Below are 17,984 nucleotides of genomic sequence, written 5' to 3'. Positions count from 1 at the left end.
CTAAAGCTTTTTGCTCAGCTCCTCATTTACTCATTCCTCTGCTGACAAGGGCCGGGGTGGAAAGTGATGGGTTTCCATGGAGAGCCGCGTGGTGGGGGCAAAAGGAGTTTAGAATCAAATTACACGAAAGTAGGCAAAAGCGGTCAGTGTCTGCGGCTCCCTGAATTTAGGCAAAGGCTCCGCTGAGCGCCTCGCTGGCGACGGGGAGAGGGGAACCCTTCCGGCCGCCGGGGCGCAAGCGGTGCGCGCCCCTCAGGGACGGACGGACGGAGGGGCGGGCGGGGTGCGAAGCGTCGTCTCCCGGGACCGCGGCCGGGGCTCGGCTGCTCCTAGACCCGCCCGGGCGCCTGCCCGCGGCCCGGCGGCGGGGCGAAGGAAGGGGGGCCGCGGCGGGTGCCCGCCCGGGCGGGGCTGGGCGGGGCCGGACGGGACGGGGCCCGGCGCGTCCCGCCCCGTGGGGGCGAACGGCGGGCGGGGGCAGCGCGGTCGCTGCCGGCGGGGCGCAGCTGCCCGCCCGCCGCCGGGCGCTGTGTGCGCGCACGGGCCGCGCTCCTGCCTGCCCGCGCCCACACACACAGACACACAGACACGCGGACACGGACACACGCACACGCAGACAGACAGACAGAGACACACGCACGCACACGCCCGGCCGCCGTGAGCTGCGCATCCCGCGCCACCGGTGCTGCCCGCCCGTCCCGCCGGGACGCGCTATTCGCGCTTTCCCGCAGTTTATCCGCGGGCACCCACCCCGCGGCGCTCCTCGCTCGGCCCGGCACGACTCGGCACGGCCCTGCGTGTTTTGCCAGCCGGCGTCGCGCGGGCGCGGAGCCCATGGCGCTGGGAGGGAGGATGCGCCTGAGCCGCGTCTGCTGCGTGTTCTACCAGCTGTGCGTGCTGTCAAGCGGGCTCGGCGCAGGTAAGTGCGCGCCTTTCGCGGGACGGGCCGAGTGCGGGGCGGCCTCCGCGCCCCGCTGGCTGCTGGTGGCGGCACCTGGCCATTGTTAACTCGCCTGCCGCCCGTAACCCATGGGTGATCGGATAATGTGCGCCTCGGCTGTTGAGGGTGCGCTGCGCAGCGCTCTTCTGTACGAGACCTGATTTCTACAAGCAGTCCTGTCATCTCTCTTGGCTATGCTGGTCCTAGAATGAGATGAATGTGTAAATAAAACTGTTTCCTGTCTCAGGCTAGGGGAGGTTGTGTATACTCAGGTCTTTGTAAACATAATGCTAGCATGATCGACTTTGGTTGTATTGTAATGTAGAGTGTATGGGATATGCAGACAACCGTAGTTAGTGATTCTAATTCAGTTTCGTTATAAGAATGATCGTGATACAGCATGTGCATGCATCTGCCACTTGCATGTGCAGCCATGGTGTGTGTATGTGTGGCTGAACTTTGGGAGGCATAATAGGTCTTGCATAGCATGCTGAGAAGGTTGTAATTTTCAAATTTGTTCAGGTTTTCCCTAGCAACTTTTTTTCCTTATATGAAAAAGTTGTTGCTTTGTCTAAATGATGAAGGGTTCATGCAACTTTCCTTGCATGGAGGTGATGGTCAAAGGAAGAACATCCCCAGCTGCTGGTACAAACACAACTTCTGCCCAGCTTGGGGCCCGGCTTTCTGTTTGTGTTCTTGCAGGACCTTGGTGTGTTCCAGGTGCATCAACAGGTACAGACCCATCTAGCATCTGGCGCCCCCGCTGTGCACAAGGACAAGATGAAGGGACAAATGAAACCCCACTGTGTGTTTATGTGGCTTGTTAGGCTTGTTGGTGTAGGAGTCAGACGGACCATCTTGTGGTGGGCAAAGGGTAGCTGTTTAGCAGGCATTGGATGCTACTCGGTGCTCCACTCATTTAAAGCATCTGCCGAATTTCCTGCAGGTCTCCACGCTTCAGAAGAGACTGAGGAGTGGGAGATCGTTTTCCCTGCACTGTGGAGCCCGGGCCAGCAGGAGCCGACAGGTGGCAGTGGTGGTGGTGGGGGTTGCAACGTCGACCCCAGTAGCGGGAACCGAAGCAGCCCTTTGAGTGCCCCGGTCACACCTGGCCCGGTGGCTGGCAATTCCCGAGAGGTGCGTTCAGTTTCCTCCTCGGTGGACGGGCAGGTGCAGGCTGTAGGGGAGGCAGCAGAGGAAGAGGACACTGAGGATGAGTATGAATCTCAGGAGTTTTACCACTGGTCCCCCCTACCCCAGGGGTCTGGTGCTGCCTCTCAGTTGCCGACACCACCAGCCCCACCCCCACCACCTCCAGCAGAGGATGGAGATGAAATGCTGCTGAGGATCCCAGCTTTTGCTCGGGAACTCTACCTGCTGCTCAAGAGGGACAGCCGCTTCCTAGCTCCTGGCTTTGCTGTGGAAGAGCGGCTTGGGGGTGACGGCAAGAGCCCACCCAGTGCTGCACAGTCACAACCTGAGAGAGCTTGTTACTACAGTGGTGCTGTCCTCCGCTACCCGGGATCCTTCGCCTCCTTCAGTACCTGTGGTGGACTGGTAAGATGACCTTGCATGCATATGGGCTAGCAGCCAGGTCTCCAACCAAGTCTCTGCTTCATCTATTTTGTTTTTTATTCCCATTCCTTTCCTAAGGTCTTCTTTCTTTCATAGCATCTTGGGTCCTAAGTCTGTATCTAACCTTGTTTTTCAACAATTTTCCTATTCATACTCTTCTCATAACATTTCTCAAATCCTAATTCTGCATTTAGCCTGTATAATAGTGATATTATTTATCCCATTTTCAGATACATACCTTTCTGGTTGTGGATTTTCATCTTCTTAAACCGTCTATCCTTAAACTTTTCTCATCTCCATCTGTAATTTTATCTTGCCCTCAATGAGTTCTGTAATTAGATACCTCCATTCTCCCTCTCCTTTCTTTTCTTTGTTTCATCATCTCTCCTGCAGTCCATCTGTAATCCATTTGTTCTTAATTTTCATCCTGTATTCTAAAGTTATTTCCCTCATTTGTATTATCTTCCTTCTGCATCTCAGTTTTCAAACTGTTCTGTCTTTTCTATTTCTATCAGTATTTTATCAGTGTCTCCTTTCTCCTTTTCATTATTCTTTTGCTTTCATCTCTTTGGCCTTTTTTCTCTACCTCACAGCTTCCCAGATGTGGTACCTGTAGTTTCTTGAATCTGGGACTTCTTTCCTTTTAACTCCTCCATAGAAGAAGGCAATGAGTATGTTCTCAGCAGAAATCTTAATACCAGACCTTTTCAATTGTTACTACTTCTGTGGCATACTTCTCTTATTTAAAACAAGCTCCTCTGCTATTATTTCTGTTGCATCAATCATGATTTTTGCCAGATAAAGAGCAGAATTCGGCATACTGACAACAGCAGTGATGATCCAAAGAGCTGGAATCCTAAGGTACTTGCAGGTGGATGGAAAGTGTAGAAACGAAAAAAGTTTACCTGTGATGGTATAGAATGCTGCCAGGATCTAAAAAAAACCCAATAATTGCTACTGTTATTCTCATTTGGGGCCTTTATATAGCATCATAAATGCACATTCTTGCAGCACTTTACAGGATTTAGAATACAAAGAGTTATGGTGCTAGAAAGGGTTAATATCCTCCATGATCCTGGGGTTTGGGTTTAAATCACCATAACCACATGATAGATATTTTCTTGTATTTCTTTCTGGATTTGATCATCTAACTTGTTCCATTGTTGATTCATGAAGATATGCCTTTTTATTCAGATGATCATGAAGGGAAACCAGGTAAAATGTGGAAATTTTGACTGCTTATTCATTGCCTGTTTGAACTTATTCAAAAATCAACACAAACCGAAAATGGTGGATTGACACCAAATAAAATATTTGCCTGCACTCCTGCAAAGTGAAACTGCCAAGTTTCACACAACTCTAAGTGGCTGGCATCTAATTATTGATATTTTGTCAGATTTTCCGAAGCATGGCAGTGGAATTAATTGTGGGGGAAAATATTGAGAGTCAATTGATGGTGGTTTGAAAACAATCGGATAAAAGAGTTTGGTGTTCATGAAAAGCATTTGACTTCTGCTCCTATTTATTTTGAGGGTTTTACGTCCTTCTACATTGTGTTTTGGTAAAATTAAGTTAGAAAATATTTGTAAAGAAATTGGTGGAAATAACTATCACTTTTTTATTATGCCTACTCAAAAGCCATGCACATCATTGCATGTCTGTAACACCTCTGATTTATTATATAAATTGAAATGGACTTTTTGATTCTGTTAGACTTTCTAGGAGTACCAGCTTTCTCCAAAGCCTTTGGCCATTTAAGCATGTGTGTGCCCCGATCATGTTCCCCATCCAGAAAACTGCAGCTGAAAACATAAACTATTCTGTGTATCTCAAATAAAATTGGCAACTGTTGTTGACTGGTGTTGTCATGATCCTCAACTGCACTGTCTTGTTTGTGGTGAAATGGTTAAGCAGCTGTTCTTCCTGGGAGTGCTGCTGTGTCAGGCATAGTTAAAAAAAATTGCACAGTGGTATTATGTCAAAGTTGTCATAACAAATTCTAAGCTGTTTGTCATTCTTTATTCAGTCGTTGCTTGGGCTCTATTACATATGTAAGTTGCTGAGTTTCCAAGAGTATTGAAAAAAACCATCCTAACAGGTATTCCACCCTGTTTCATCTAGGCCTGATCCTGCAAGTAGAGCCAAGCAGTATTTTCCTTTTTTACACTTTTTCGTACATTTTCTTTTTTTTAATATATAAAATAACATTGAAAGTTGTCCCCACAAATATTTTATTGTAGTTACTGGAATCAGAATTTATTTTTTCATTTTAAATTTTTAGACATTTCAGAAAAAATATGAAGGTCTTAGACTCCCATTTCAAACACCTTGGGTTAGGTTTAGTAAGCTGCATATACTTTGGAAAGTCAAATGTGAGCTAATATGCAGCTTAGATTACACCATTCTGCTCTTCAGTAAGACTTACTTTAGTAAGTCTTTTTATACTGACCAAGGAAATTAGATGTAGTCTGACAAAAAAAGTGATTATGCCATGCAGGAGAAAGGAGAAAGGAGTGTAGTGAGTTTGGCCATTGTATGCAGGGAAACATCATACGTGGCAATACAGATGTACGGCTGTTGCTGTAGGGCTAGTTTTCTCAAAAGGTATTGCGTCTTCAGTAAATTGAAGAGGGGCCTTAGGTGAAGTTGTACTATCAACATAGGGTGCTGGTATCGGTTCCAGTTTCCCAAGGCACAGAGACCTGACATGCTGGTGATATTTAGGAAAGAGGGGAAAAAAAGGTCTGTGTAGTAATCAACTTCTGTACACAGAAAGAAGAATATTGCTGCAGATATTAGGGACCTTATCCCTCTGAAGCTGAAATTTAGATGCTTTTGAAATATTTCACTGGTGGCATTTGAAGAAAGCATCTAACATACAGAACAACGTTAAAGCTTCCCCATATTATTTCACAGTTTTTCAGACTTCAGTAGTGTGTTTTTTCTAAACCTGCTCATCAAGAACCAGTATGGAAGGGTAATAATAATGGGGCTCATAACATATCGTGGAAGTCATGCCAAAATACAAGTGAGAAATGAAAGCTGTATTCACAGATAATTATAAACCAAATTCTGACTGCAAGCATTCAGAAGTGTCTTCATTCAGCCACTTAATCTTGACAAATGAAACATAACTTAGTGGTTATTTTATAGTGAATCTGAAGATTGGAGATATGCATGGACTGTCTAGAAACTTCATCATACTGACCTTGGTGCTATCTCAGAGCTTACATGATCAGTGGTGACAGTCCTCTCCAACTCTTTGTAAAACACTTATGGATGCTTACGTCTCTTTGAAGCTCAGTGAGATTTACTCTGAGTATGTTTTGGGATTCTGCACTGGTGCTCTGGGAAGATGAATAAGGAGAGATTTCCAAGGATTCTCCCATCTGTGTGCTGACTCCCTATTTCTTGTTCATGGCCGCATACCAAGATGTAAACAGTCCTGCTGATGCCAGTGAGACTGTTCTTCTGAAAGCAATGAATTGCAGAGCTGGACTATGAATTATTTAAATGGTTGTTTCTTCTGTTTGCTAGTGTTCTGACATAATATTTGAAATAAGAAAAAAAAAATGTGTCAAAGGTTATTAAACAGTTTTATTTGTGGCTAGTAAATATATATATATATATATATATATATGGTAATTTTTTATAGCATGCTATAGGAGAAACTTACTGTGGAGTCAGAATTAAGAAATCAGACTGCTGGTTCTTTATCTACTGCTAGAATGAAGGTTGAAGTAGTCTCACTGCTTTTCCCCCAGAGTGCTGTAAACATGGCAAATATATGCTTTATTCCCTACTCATTTAACTTCAGAAAGAGACGTATTACTAAAATTTTTTCTCAGTAATGAATTCCTTAGGTACATATTCCTATTGCTGTATACAGAGAGGCAGGGATTTCCTCAAGGTTTCTTGTTGACTGAAGTAGTCTGCAATAAATAGAGAACAGCTATTTCTGTTTAGGCTGAGAAAGGATCTAAATGGCTTTTTATTTCTAAAGCAATGGGGTATGTTTAGACTTTCAGGAAGTGCAAACAGGGGCAAATGTAGAAAGAGAGAATGAACAGAACAATGCAGTTTCTTGCTGCTGTGCTGTTCATCTCAGTAGTCCTAACATCTCTGGAGCTCTACCTTAGAAGACAACATTGACATTTGGGTTAATTTGCTGGAGAGAAGTTTTGAAATTTCTCTGATTTTCACTGAATCTTAAGGAAGTGAATCAGGTGGTAGCATATTTATAGTCCTAAAGAATCTGTGTAAAATACTATTTGCAGTTAAAAGTAATGTGCATTTTCACGGTGGCTGGAGTTGGAATAAATTTTAGCATATCTCCAGTCCAGGCAAGAGGTCTCTCTCCAGAAGTGTGTGGTGCTTTTTTAGGCCTTATTGCCAGTAACAAGCAGGTATTTAAATGTCTGATCAATAGTTTATGGACAAGTACTTCACCTAAGTAGCACTATCCAAAGCAGTGCTACCAATATCAGCAAAAGAATGGATGACAGTTGTTCTGTGCCATGCAGAAATGTGCCAAGTATTATTGGAGAACAACATTTCAATTAATATTTCTGATTGTAATGTCCTACTTTTACAGTAAAAACAAGTAAATAAGGATGTGAAAAATATATATGCCTTTACTGGCTGGTTAGGTTGTATAGTGCTTCTGTAAGATTTGAAAAAAACCTGAACCAGCTCTACAGGGAATACATGTCTTTTTTTTACTTCTGACACAAAGTTTGTGAAGATTAATGTTATTAACTGCTAGTAATTGAACGGCACTAGCACAATGGATTAAAAATACTTTAAATTTCTTAGAATATTCTAATTTCACATATACCTTACATTCAGGACAGTAGAACTTCTGGAAAACATTTTGTACCTCTCCATTGAAGACAGTCTAACTTTGTAGATGGTCTCAGAACAAGCAGAATGAAACTGGAATGAATAACAGCAAGAAAATCCATTAAGAAGTTTATATTTTCCTATAATTCTTCAGAAAATCACTTTTGGGGATAGGATTCAGCCTAAGAAAAGCTGAATCTGTGTTTTGACATCTTTCTTCCTATACAGGGATTTTTATCACAGTGTTTCAACATTTTTATATGGGAGAAATCCCAGTGAATACAGTTTTTAGTTACACTTCCTTGTGATTCCTGCAGTGAGAATAGTGCCTGATAAGGCAAGTATACTTGAATTTTCAGACAGCTCAAACAGTTCTGGAGAGCTGTACTGAACTTCTACCTGTTGGTTGCACAGCTTTCAGCAGCAGTGCAATACTTCACCTGCTGGAACTCCTTTCCTGGCATAGGATCTGATGGATTGAAGATGAATAGGCTGTTTGCCTGTGTTGTGAGTAGTGAGTCTGTTTGCTGTGCAGTGGACGTGCAAGCTAAAATCTTGCTTTTGTGACTATTCTTGCTTTTGTCTTCCCTCTGGGAGCAGGCGGTCGGAACAACTCATGCATTTGGGCTTCATACATCACCCTAGGAAGCTGTGCTATTACAAGATGTGAGCTGCTGCTGTAATGCTCTTAGACTTAAATAGACTTCTTGCTTCGATCAGGCTTGAATGTAACTACCTCATTACACATCCTGAATCATACAGTACCAACATGCAAGCTGAAATGGGTTAAATACCCAGCCTTTTGTCAACCTAATGTAGTGCCCCTTCTTCCCCACCTCAGTGACCCTTGCAGTTACACATCCATATTGAGTAACTTCCACAGCAGAGGCTTTCCAAAAGAAATTTGAGACAATTATAGCTTCTTTTATGCTGATGGCAAGCATTAGAAAACAGGTATCACCAACAATTTTTCATGGAAGTGTAAAGAAAAGAGAATGTTAGCAATCTTTGTGGTCCATATGATACATACATGCTAAAGTTTGACATTGCAGAGGCAGGATTATAAAATTGAATAGGATTATATTTACAGGCAGCCAGGATAAAATTAAGTACACACTCTCTCCTATTCACCCAGCTTCCTGGGATCCTTAAATGAAGGGAGAACAAATAGAAACAGTCTGCCTACTGTTTAATAACGAGTTTGTTAGAGAAAGGACACTTTACTGAGAGGGGCAGAAATAAATGTGTGAATGAGGGTATTCTATGAATATCCCATACTGAGAATTCACGGGTTCAACAAGATTTGCTTTGTTGACTTTAAAGTGTGCCTTATTTGTGTTTTAAACTCATTTAAATGGGCAATATAAAATTCGTGATCAGTATAAATTAGTGAGTGAGGTACGGCATGACTGGAAATGTTAGAACTGAAAGCAGCTTTGCTCTGTTATTTGAGTGTTTTGAGTCTTTTTCCTCAGAAAAGAAATCAAGCATCCTTGGGAAGATAAAGCATTGGGCAAAATACTAGTGCTTTCTGCCTCCGCATAAGGTTGGAAAACCAATGAGATGTGGTAGTGCTCCTGGATGAACGAAGGCTTTCAGTGTCTGTGTTGAAACTCATCTGGGTTGTTCCTCCTGGATTTACATAACAGTGGAAGGTGGGAAAGAGGAGTGCAGCCAGCCCTGCAGCAAGTCTACTTTCTAACAGGACAAAACAAGTTGTTTACATGAGGCTACTGTAGCATGTTTAGGCAGAGGCACATCTGCCACATTTTTGCCTCCAGCTTAAGTTTAGCTCCTGTGTTTGTATGTTTGTAATCTCTCTGTTATATCAAAATCTCCGTATTAAAACATCACCTTGAAAATTAATGAAGCAGAGCTCAGCACACAGTAGAGAAGAAAACTAAAATGGAGGAAGTGACTGTGGCCAGCTGAAATAACTAGCATATACATACAAGCAAAACACTTAACGCTATTAACACACTTGCCGAACAGGGAGTTAATTACAAACAGAACTATTTAATCTAGGTTGCGGGATGGGGGTCTTTCTTTCTCTCTCTTTCTCCCTTTCTCTCTCTCTCTTTCTCTCTTTCTCTCTTTCTTTCTCTTTTTCTCTTTCTCTCCTTCCTTCCTTTTCTTTTGAAAGGAACACTAGAGATGGCATCACTTTAAAAGTTTCATTACTGTCATTAGCGCCATAAACCAACAAAGATCTACTTAAAGATAAAGGAATAAACCTTCGTTTCTGTTTTTGCTCCTGGGTTCTGATGCTGCAGTCTATTGCTGTTCTTCTTCTTTCTGAATGAAACATTTTGGTTAGATTTTTGTTTTGTGTATCTGAGAACTCTTCCTAATTCATAAAAAGGATAAGTCTTCTAAACATGGGAATAGTATTTTTAATGTAAAACTTAAAGATTTAGAAAATCAGGTTTGACTTAGGCCAAGACTGCCTTTGAACTGTAACAATCCCTGTTTCCTTTAATATTAAACACTATTGCATGGTATACGAGATTTTGGCCCACCGTGCCTTAGACCATATTGCAATGATTCCTTTGTTCTAAGAACTGTTCTGCAATCATGCAGGTGCTCTATTCTGAGACAGGTGTGATTTGTGATTCCAGTCCTGCTTCTAATAGCCTGTTTTCTTCCTGCTTTGTTTCAGTACAAATACTTCTTTTGCAATATATTTCTGAGTGATAATTATAAATGAGAAATACACTATATCCAGAGTAGCTTTATTTTAAAATAAAATTGAGATTGCTGTGCGTCACCTGAGATCTCTACCTATTGTAATTAACATATAAAATTATCAAGGTTATTTTTCAAGATAGAGAAGTGAGATGGCAAATTGGAAAATCTGGGTAATTTCATTAATTAAATCAGCAAATTAGTGACATTTTGGCCTCCTAATTTGATGTTAACTGCTTTAAAAAGAAAAGGTAGAGCACTGAGTGTCTTCCAGCTACAACTGCTAATGTTAGTGAAACCAATATTTTCTTCAGAACATGTATCCCTGGCTTATATATCTCATGTATCTGCCAATTATTTCTTTGCTAGCAAATGAACCAGGATTTTTAAAAGAACCAAATGTTCTCCATGTTGCAATCCTTGTAATAGTATGTTAAAAGGACTATTCTTTGTCTTTGTTTTAAAAATGTTTTCTTGCAGGAGTGGAGATTATTTTGGTTGTTAATGATGGATTATGACAGGAGAAACAAGTAACATCTATGATCTCCATGCCGAATAAGATACAAATGGGGGAGCTGGGAAACAGGGGAAAAAACAAGAGAAAGCATTAGGTGTGGGAGCTGTGGGATTGATGGAAAGTGAGAATATTCAAGGAGGAGTCTGTGAAAGCCAGTGGTTGTGTAGAAGTAGTGGTGGACATACCTCTTTGTTATGTGATGAGAACTACCTCAATAGAAAGGAGTGAGACAAAGCGATTTGGATTTGTGTCAGAATGAAATGTTTGCAGAAGCTTTTCTGTGGTGTGTGTCTTTCCTTAGTTTACTCAGATCTCTCAGGTGACTTCAGGGATATAGCAGGAGGACTGGTTGGTTTCTTCTTGCAGAATCAACAGTGTAGTGGAATTAGCATGAAATACACTAAGCATGTTTAGGAGTGTCTGTATTATATTGCCGGTCCAGACAGTAGCTCGCCAAAATTTTAGAAACCAATACCCTAGAACACCTATATTAGTTTTGAGATCTGATGTGCAACTGCAGTGCATTAACAGCTTGGTTAACCTTTTGTTGTTACCGTGTCATTGCCTGGACAATCTGATCTTCTTGTTTATTTTTATTGCTTCTCATATATCATCATAAATAAGCAATAGGTATTATTTGGAAATGAAAGAATGAAGAATATTTTTAGTGTTAATTTTAGGACAGTTGATTTAGAATGAGAAATCAGTCTTGTAACATTAGTTGCTAATAATACATACATCTGCACGTAAGTGAATAGAAGTAAAATTTTTTTTGGAAGCCTGTGTGGTTGAATGTTTTTCTTGGGTCTACCAGTACTTCAGTCAGAATTATTTTCTGAATGAGTTTTGCATTCAAAAATGTAGAAATGTGCCCAAAACTGACTTGTGAAGTGATTTAGTTTCTGTGTGATTTTCTTCCAACAATTGCATAAGCTTGTTTTATGATCTCAGCTGTGCTACCTTAACTTCTCATTAGGTGTCACAAGTTTAACTGGGTCAAGTCAGGGCAAGCTTATTTAGATAGCAGCAAGTTAAGGAATGTACAGATATTTCTGCATATAATGTTATTTCATCTGGGGACATCTTTTTATGCTTCAGTACAAAGTAAATGTCCTGTTACATCCCTCTGGGCTTCAGGGGATGCTGGGTGGGAGAAGTGCCCAAGCGATGCCTACAGCCATTATAGTAATGCCATCTTTATATAAAATGTTAAACTGCGCTTCAGATATGCTTACAATTTGAAGTGCTCTTTTTTTCCTTTTTTCTTCTTTTATTTTGTTGTTTGTTTGTTCAGTTTTTTGTTGTTATTTGTTTTTTTGTATGCTTTTGGTTTTGTCTGGTTAGCCTGGCAGTTGGATTATAACCCTAAAAACTCATAAGTAACTCTGCTTCTCTGCTTCAAGGCATGTATGAAGTACTTCAGTTTTCTTCTGGAAGTGAAAGACCAGAGATAAAAAGGATATCACAAGGAGCTTGTATTCTCTTAATGTTTAATAATGGTCTTAGTTAATTTTCTTTTGAAAAATACTCTTAAGCATGAAGCAGTCTTTACGTGTTTCTGTTGCAAGCTGTGTGTGAAACTCTTCCAATTTGCACAACTTTTGAAACCCTCTGAGAATTGACAATCTTGTTACAAGTTAGGAGACAGGAAGTTGCTTAGGTGATTTTTTGTCTAAATTAGACATTGCCAGTCTCTTTTGTCTCTTTGTGACATCAATGGATCGCACCTCAAATATTTATTTAGAAACACATGAGGGTAGTGAGTGAGTTTAAAGTAGAAGAGAGTTTATGAAGTAAAATGGATGCAATTAGGCATGTAAAAATCTTCCTTTTCCAGTTTCTGGCTAATAGTCCTAGCATGTTTTGCTTTTTCTGTCTGATTACCTGTTTCTTCTGTAGTAACCCATCTAAGGAAACATAATAATAACAGCACATTTCTTGGATGTCTCTTTAGGTTTCATTTGGGGTTTTTTTTGCTTCCCATACTAAATGATTGGAAATAATGGAAGGAAAGAATTCCTTTCCTTTGTGTTTCATGTTGAGTAATAAATCTTTTGCTTGTTTCATATAACCAACTTGGTTTAAAAGTGATCAGTCAGACTGATAGTACTTGGTTCAAGATGCTAATATCAAAACTCCATTTTGATCACCTTTTGTATTCTTATGCATATAAAATCAAGCTCTCTAACTTAAAAGAAACAAAAACCACTTCATGCAGATTTATATTTCTTCTATTAGTTTAAATAATAGTTCTTGAAAAATAATTAGATATTGTACCTTCTTTTAGTAGCAGAGCTTTAGATTCTTTGTGCAAGGAAAGGCAAATTGATATTTTTTTCCCTCAAAAATGGAAAGTAGCATCTAGGTTTAGAAATTTAAAGCAAAAACCTGCATAGTTGAAGAAAAAAAAAAAAGGAGTTAGGAGTCATACAAGAATATTACTTTTATATATTTTACATATTTTCAACTTTTTAAAACAATGTAGTGGGAGTCTTCTTTATTTCTCTTAAAGCTGTCTGGTTTGGATTAATGTAATTCTAAATAGAGATAAAAAAACCTAAGCATAACTTTATTTTATAGAAGGACTGACTTTGTTTGTTGAATTGTAGTTCTATACCTATAAATATATTTTATTTTCCCTTCTTGAATTACTGTTTTCCACAGTTAGTAATTTTGGCAAATTGTAGATTTGAACGAAACTGAATTTCATAGAGACTTGCCTTGAATTAAGTAATGTTTAATAATAGGAATAATAGGAGCAGTTCAGCCTCTCTGTCAGAAAAAACCCAAGATAATGGAGTTATGGATGGATATTTCAGTAAGGATTAGCAGAGATTAAATTTCTCTATGGACAGTCATGGGTGGGTTTTGGAACTGTGCCATATCCTCCTGTGGCTACCATGAAAGCACATGGGTTTGAATAATGCTAACTCATTGGTACGCACTATTTAAGTGTTTTGCATGGGTGAATCTATTTAAACTCAGATTCCTTGTATTAGTCTTCCTGGTCCTAGTCTAGGTGTTTTATTTAATGCAGATTACAGTTGTTGATATATCCTGTTTAACCTCCTGCATGGGACTAGATGTAGAATGCTTAATGCTCATCCTTTGTGTATTATTATATTTTTCCTCCATAAAATACCATTTCAGATTCTGATGGGATAAAATCCAGGCATGCTCTAAAGAAATTGCTTTAATGCTGTTTCATTAGCTAAAGGTACAGAACTTTGATTCATACTCCAAGAGAGTGGTTTTTAGTCTTGCCACAAGAATTGCTGAAGTTACTCATGTTACACCAAAATGTTCTAAAGGAACATCTTTATGAGCACTGAATCTTTAATTGCAAGGATTTTTTCCTTAGGTGATATGTTTCCATAGGTGTTGCTTTTTCTATAACTAGTCATGTTTAGCTGTGCAAACAGTCTTTCTTGGACAGTATTAATAACTACTCAAACACTGTTTTGAAAAAAGTGTTCTGAAATATCACTAAACCACCTCATTGTAAAGAATTTTTAACATAAGTTTTATGGAATAAGGTTTTTTAAATTCTGGCTCACTTTATAGAAGCTCTTGTATTTATTCTGGAAAGGAGTTAAGGCTGAGTTTGTGAGTTTTATTTTTTTTAACAGTAAGTCAGTGGTTGTGTTCCATTTTATGTAGCATGTACTTGAGGAACAAAACCAAACGATTGTTAACATCATGCATTACTTAGGACAATATGGCAGACACAATTTACATGTTAGGTGGCTGCATTAAAAATGGATTTTTATGTCATCTGCAAGTAAAGGGGTGTGTCAGGCTTGTTCAAATAGAATTGTGTTTTGCTATTCATTTAGATTGTACTTTATTTTATTGGCCTACATTATAGTAATCTGTGGTTGGTTGAACATATTGCCTCAGCATACTTCTTGAAGCAAAATAAAATAAAGCTTTTCAGAACATTTCAGTCAACAGACAGGAAGTATTTTTGTTCATTTGTCAGTTTGTGCATACACCAACAATGGAGTTGAAGTCATGCAACCACATAAAAGTATATTTAATACAGGATTGTACAGGGGGTAAACGCAGATCTTCCATAGTACGCAAGCATTTGATATTTTTTAGATTTTTTTCCTTAGGTTTAGCCGCCTTGGTAGTTGGTTAATGCTTCCTTTTGTAATGGTGGTTAGTTTTTTTTATTCATGTGGAAACTGTGCTTGAACCACAGTCAGCTCTGATCATTGTGTTTTTAAGAACCAAACTGAATACATGGTCCTTTTATTACTTCCAGCTTCTTGGAACATATGCCTACATGAAAATGAGAACTGAGAAAAATGAAAAACTAATTCTGTTGCTCTCCTAAGGACAAAATACGAAACCTGAAAAACAAGATGCTGGGAGACCACTGAAAGAACTTCCTTTTGTAAAAAAAAGTTTCTGTCTATAGATGATAATTTAGAGCTGTGAATAGAAATTTTCTTTGTTCTTTTAATAGAATTTTAATTATTTCTGAGACAGTAATAGTGATTTTATGATGCAAGTAAAGAGGAATAGTTAATAGTTAATGTTTTAGTAATAGTAAATATTTTATTTTTGCAGAGACATTGCCTTCTCTTTAGTAGCTCTAGCTCCATGCATTAATTTTTAAGTATATTAATTTTGCAATATAAAGGTAGTGGATTTTGTGGCATAGCATAAATTCAGAATCCTAATTATGTAAAATAACTTTATATTTACTATCAAAACACTACCATTGATCTAAATCAATATGAAATCAGATCTAAATCTTAGTGTTAAAACAGCTGTGATGGAATACTCTGCCTCACTTTATTAAGCATATATTGCCCAGAGCTGATTGAGAGTCATCATTATGGCCAGAAAAACAGCCTCATTTGTTGTCCCTTTTGTCATTCTATAATTGAGAAAGTCTCTTCCGGTCTGATTGTAGGCCAAAAAAGGGGCTGGAGAGGGACTTCTTGCAAGGTCTTGGAGTGATAGGATAAGGAAAACGCCTTAAAAATTGAATAAGAGTTTAGATTTTAAATTAGGACTAAATTCTTTGCTCAGAATGTGGTGAGGTGCTGAAGCAGATTGCCCAGAGAGGCTGTAGATGTCCCATACCTGGCAGTATTCAAGGCCAGCTTGGATGGGCTTTGAGCAACCTGGTCTAGTGCAAGGTGTCACTGCCCATGACAGGGGAGTTGGAGTGAGATGATGTTTAAGGTCCTTCCCAACCCAAATCATTCCATGATTTTAGTAATTCTTCTTACGTTACTTAACTAGTCAGCCTGTAAGGCTTTCCAGCACTTCCTTGGAACCTCAGTTTCTCTGGTAAAAGAAGCCAAAACTCCATGAAAGAGTGGAATGATTCCAAGATCTAGTTAGTTCTACAGAACAATTCAACCTTCTACTAGTAGAGTAGAAGCTACTGAGTGAAGGGACAAATGGTTAGAAAGAGACCATTAACTTACAACATGGTGGATTGGCACATTACATATTGTTATCTTTCCTGATAAAGTCATGGTTGCCATAAAATCTGCATCATTTTGGGCATCTAAGGACAAAAGTATTGTGTTTATAGTCTTAAGGATTACAGAGTGTGCCTTGTGTGCAGTTATGGATATTCTGAATATTAAAAAGCTGCACTGCTGATGAAGTCTGACTTGCCAATAGCTGTCTCTTTTCTTAATAGTGTTAGTCAATCCTTGCATAGTTGCCTGTAGCGAATGAATGACAGTTTTTCAATTTAAGTTTAAAAATCAAGGGTATTTTCAGTGTGTCATTAATCCTATGCATTTTGTGTCTTGAAAACAGGTTTTAAATTGACTGTCATATATATTGAGTTTCATTTTAATGATACCTTGTAGCACTTGGATCAGAAATGCTAATTTGATTTCAAAATTTTATAAATTAAGTTATCTATGCTGAGAGTAGTAGATTTTCTGTACCTCATAAACTTCCAGAATGATGCATAAAGAAAAGAAATAAGAACATGCCTATGCTAAGTCTGCACTTACTAGTTTGTAGATGATAAGTATAAATTTTCATGTATGAATAATTTTGGATTTATAATTTTAAAGATATAATTGTGGAATACTTTTCTTGAGTGAACATGAAACTATTTAGGTGAAGGAAAATGGAAATTCACATACTGCAAACTCAAATTTCCAGACCATGTCTACATTCTGTAGTCTCTCTCCCCTTTTCTTTCCTTCCTCTTTGAAAGGCTGTAGAACCTTAACACTTGATATAATGGTAGATGTAAAGCTATTCTATAGCTGTGTATCTAGAATCTTGATATCTGTAACTTAGTAAAAAAATATTTACATGGTAATTTTAACTGTGCAACATGGTAACAGGGAAAAAATTATTAGTATCTCCATGAGACCCATGTTTCTGCCATTCTCTGGCATTAATTAAGATATTGGGATACTTGTTGGCTTTTGCTCTTCTCTGTGCTTTTATCTTGCTCACAGATGACATTGTTTGACTGGTCATACCTCTTCAAGCCCCAAAATTTTAAATTCTCTGGAGGTTACTTTTACATATTATGTATGTGCATATCATGCATAACAGTATTACCTTCCTGTGACACCCTGTGAGAAAGCTACCTGCAGGTAGGTGCTGTTGGTTTGGTTGTCATCCTTTTTTTTAGAAAAAGAGGCTATACAACATAAATGATACATTTATCTTTAGGAGTTTGTTTTCTTATTTGTTACTTTTCTGTTTTAAACATTTGAAAATAGAATTTCCTTGTGAAAGTAGTTTTTAATGAAATGTTATTAAAGATACTTCAGTTACCTCAAACTGGAAGAGATTAGTCTTGTATCTACCGAGAGAAAGAACAGCACATATAAATACAGTTCATGGGACACTTTGTGTAGGATAGTAATTGTTTATAAGGTTTCTATAGTTGTTAGAGAATGAGTCATTATAAGAGCTATAGAGTTTTGCTCAACATCAGTGTCTATTTATGTTAATTTTGTCATGAGAAATTTGAGTTATGAGGCCTTAGTGATTTTGAAAACTTTTGTGTATGCTTAAACTATTCTGTGCCTTCTCATTACAAGATTCTAAAGAGTTTGAGATTAATTCTGTTTTTTAAAACATTGAGGTCATTCCAGTGTTTTTACACAACTAATTTGATTGAAACAAACTGCAGCTAAACTATATTTCAGGATAACTGCTGCCAAAATAAGAGTGTACAGTGTGCATGTGCTATGTACCATTTACAATGTGCTATTGAGGCAATAAATCTGTGAAAAAAGTGACAGTAAACTTCTTAAAATTTGTGTCTTTTTTAAGGAAAACTTGTGAAAATATACATGATGTCATGAATTTGTGGGCACATTACTTACGTGAAACAATTTTTGCAACCATATCATGTTACTTGCCTTATGCCTTAGGAAAAGTAAGCAGCTCCAAATACTAACAGATAAAACTAGG

General features: G+C 38.9%; 1 protein-coding gene across 1 annotated transcript in view; it reads left to right on the top strand.

The window, feature by feature from the left end:
• The first annotated feature begins 1,720 nt into the window (after positions 1-1,720).
• Positions 1,721-17,984, top strand: part of ADAMTS19 (ADAM metallopeptidase with thrombospondin type 1 motif 19) — a 128,330-nt gene continuing 112,066 nt past the window's right edge. Inside the window, exon 1 of the mRNA XM_066339562.1 lies at positions 1,721-2,497. Coding sequence (XP_066195659.1) covers positions 1,721-2,497 — 777 coding nt within the window. The remainder of the gene's footprint in view (positions 2,498-17,984) is intronic.

The sequence above is a fragment of the Sylvia atricapilla genome, chromosome Z (genome assembly GCF_009819655.1).
Source record: "Sylvia atricapilla isolate bSylAtr1 chromosome Z, bSylAtr1.pri, whole genome shotgun sequence".
Lineage (NCBI taxonomy): Eukaryota > Metazoa > Chordata > Aves > Passeriformes > Sylviidae > Sylvia > Sylvia atricapilla.
This window is presented reverse-complemented; position numbering and strand designations above follow the sequence as displayed.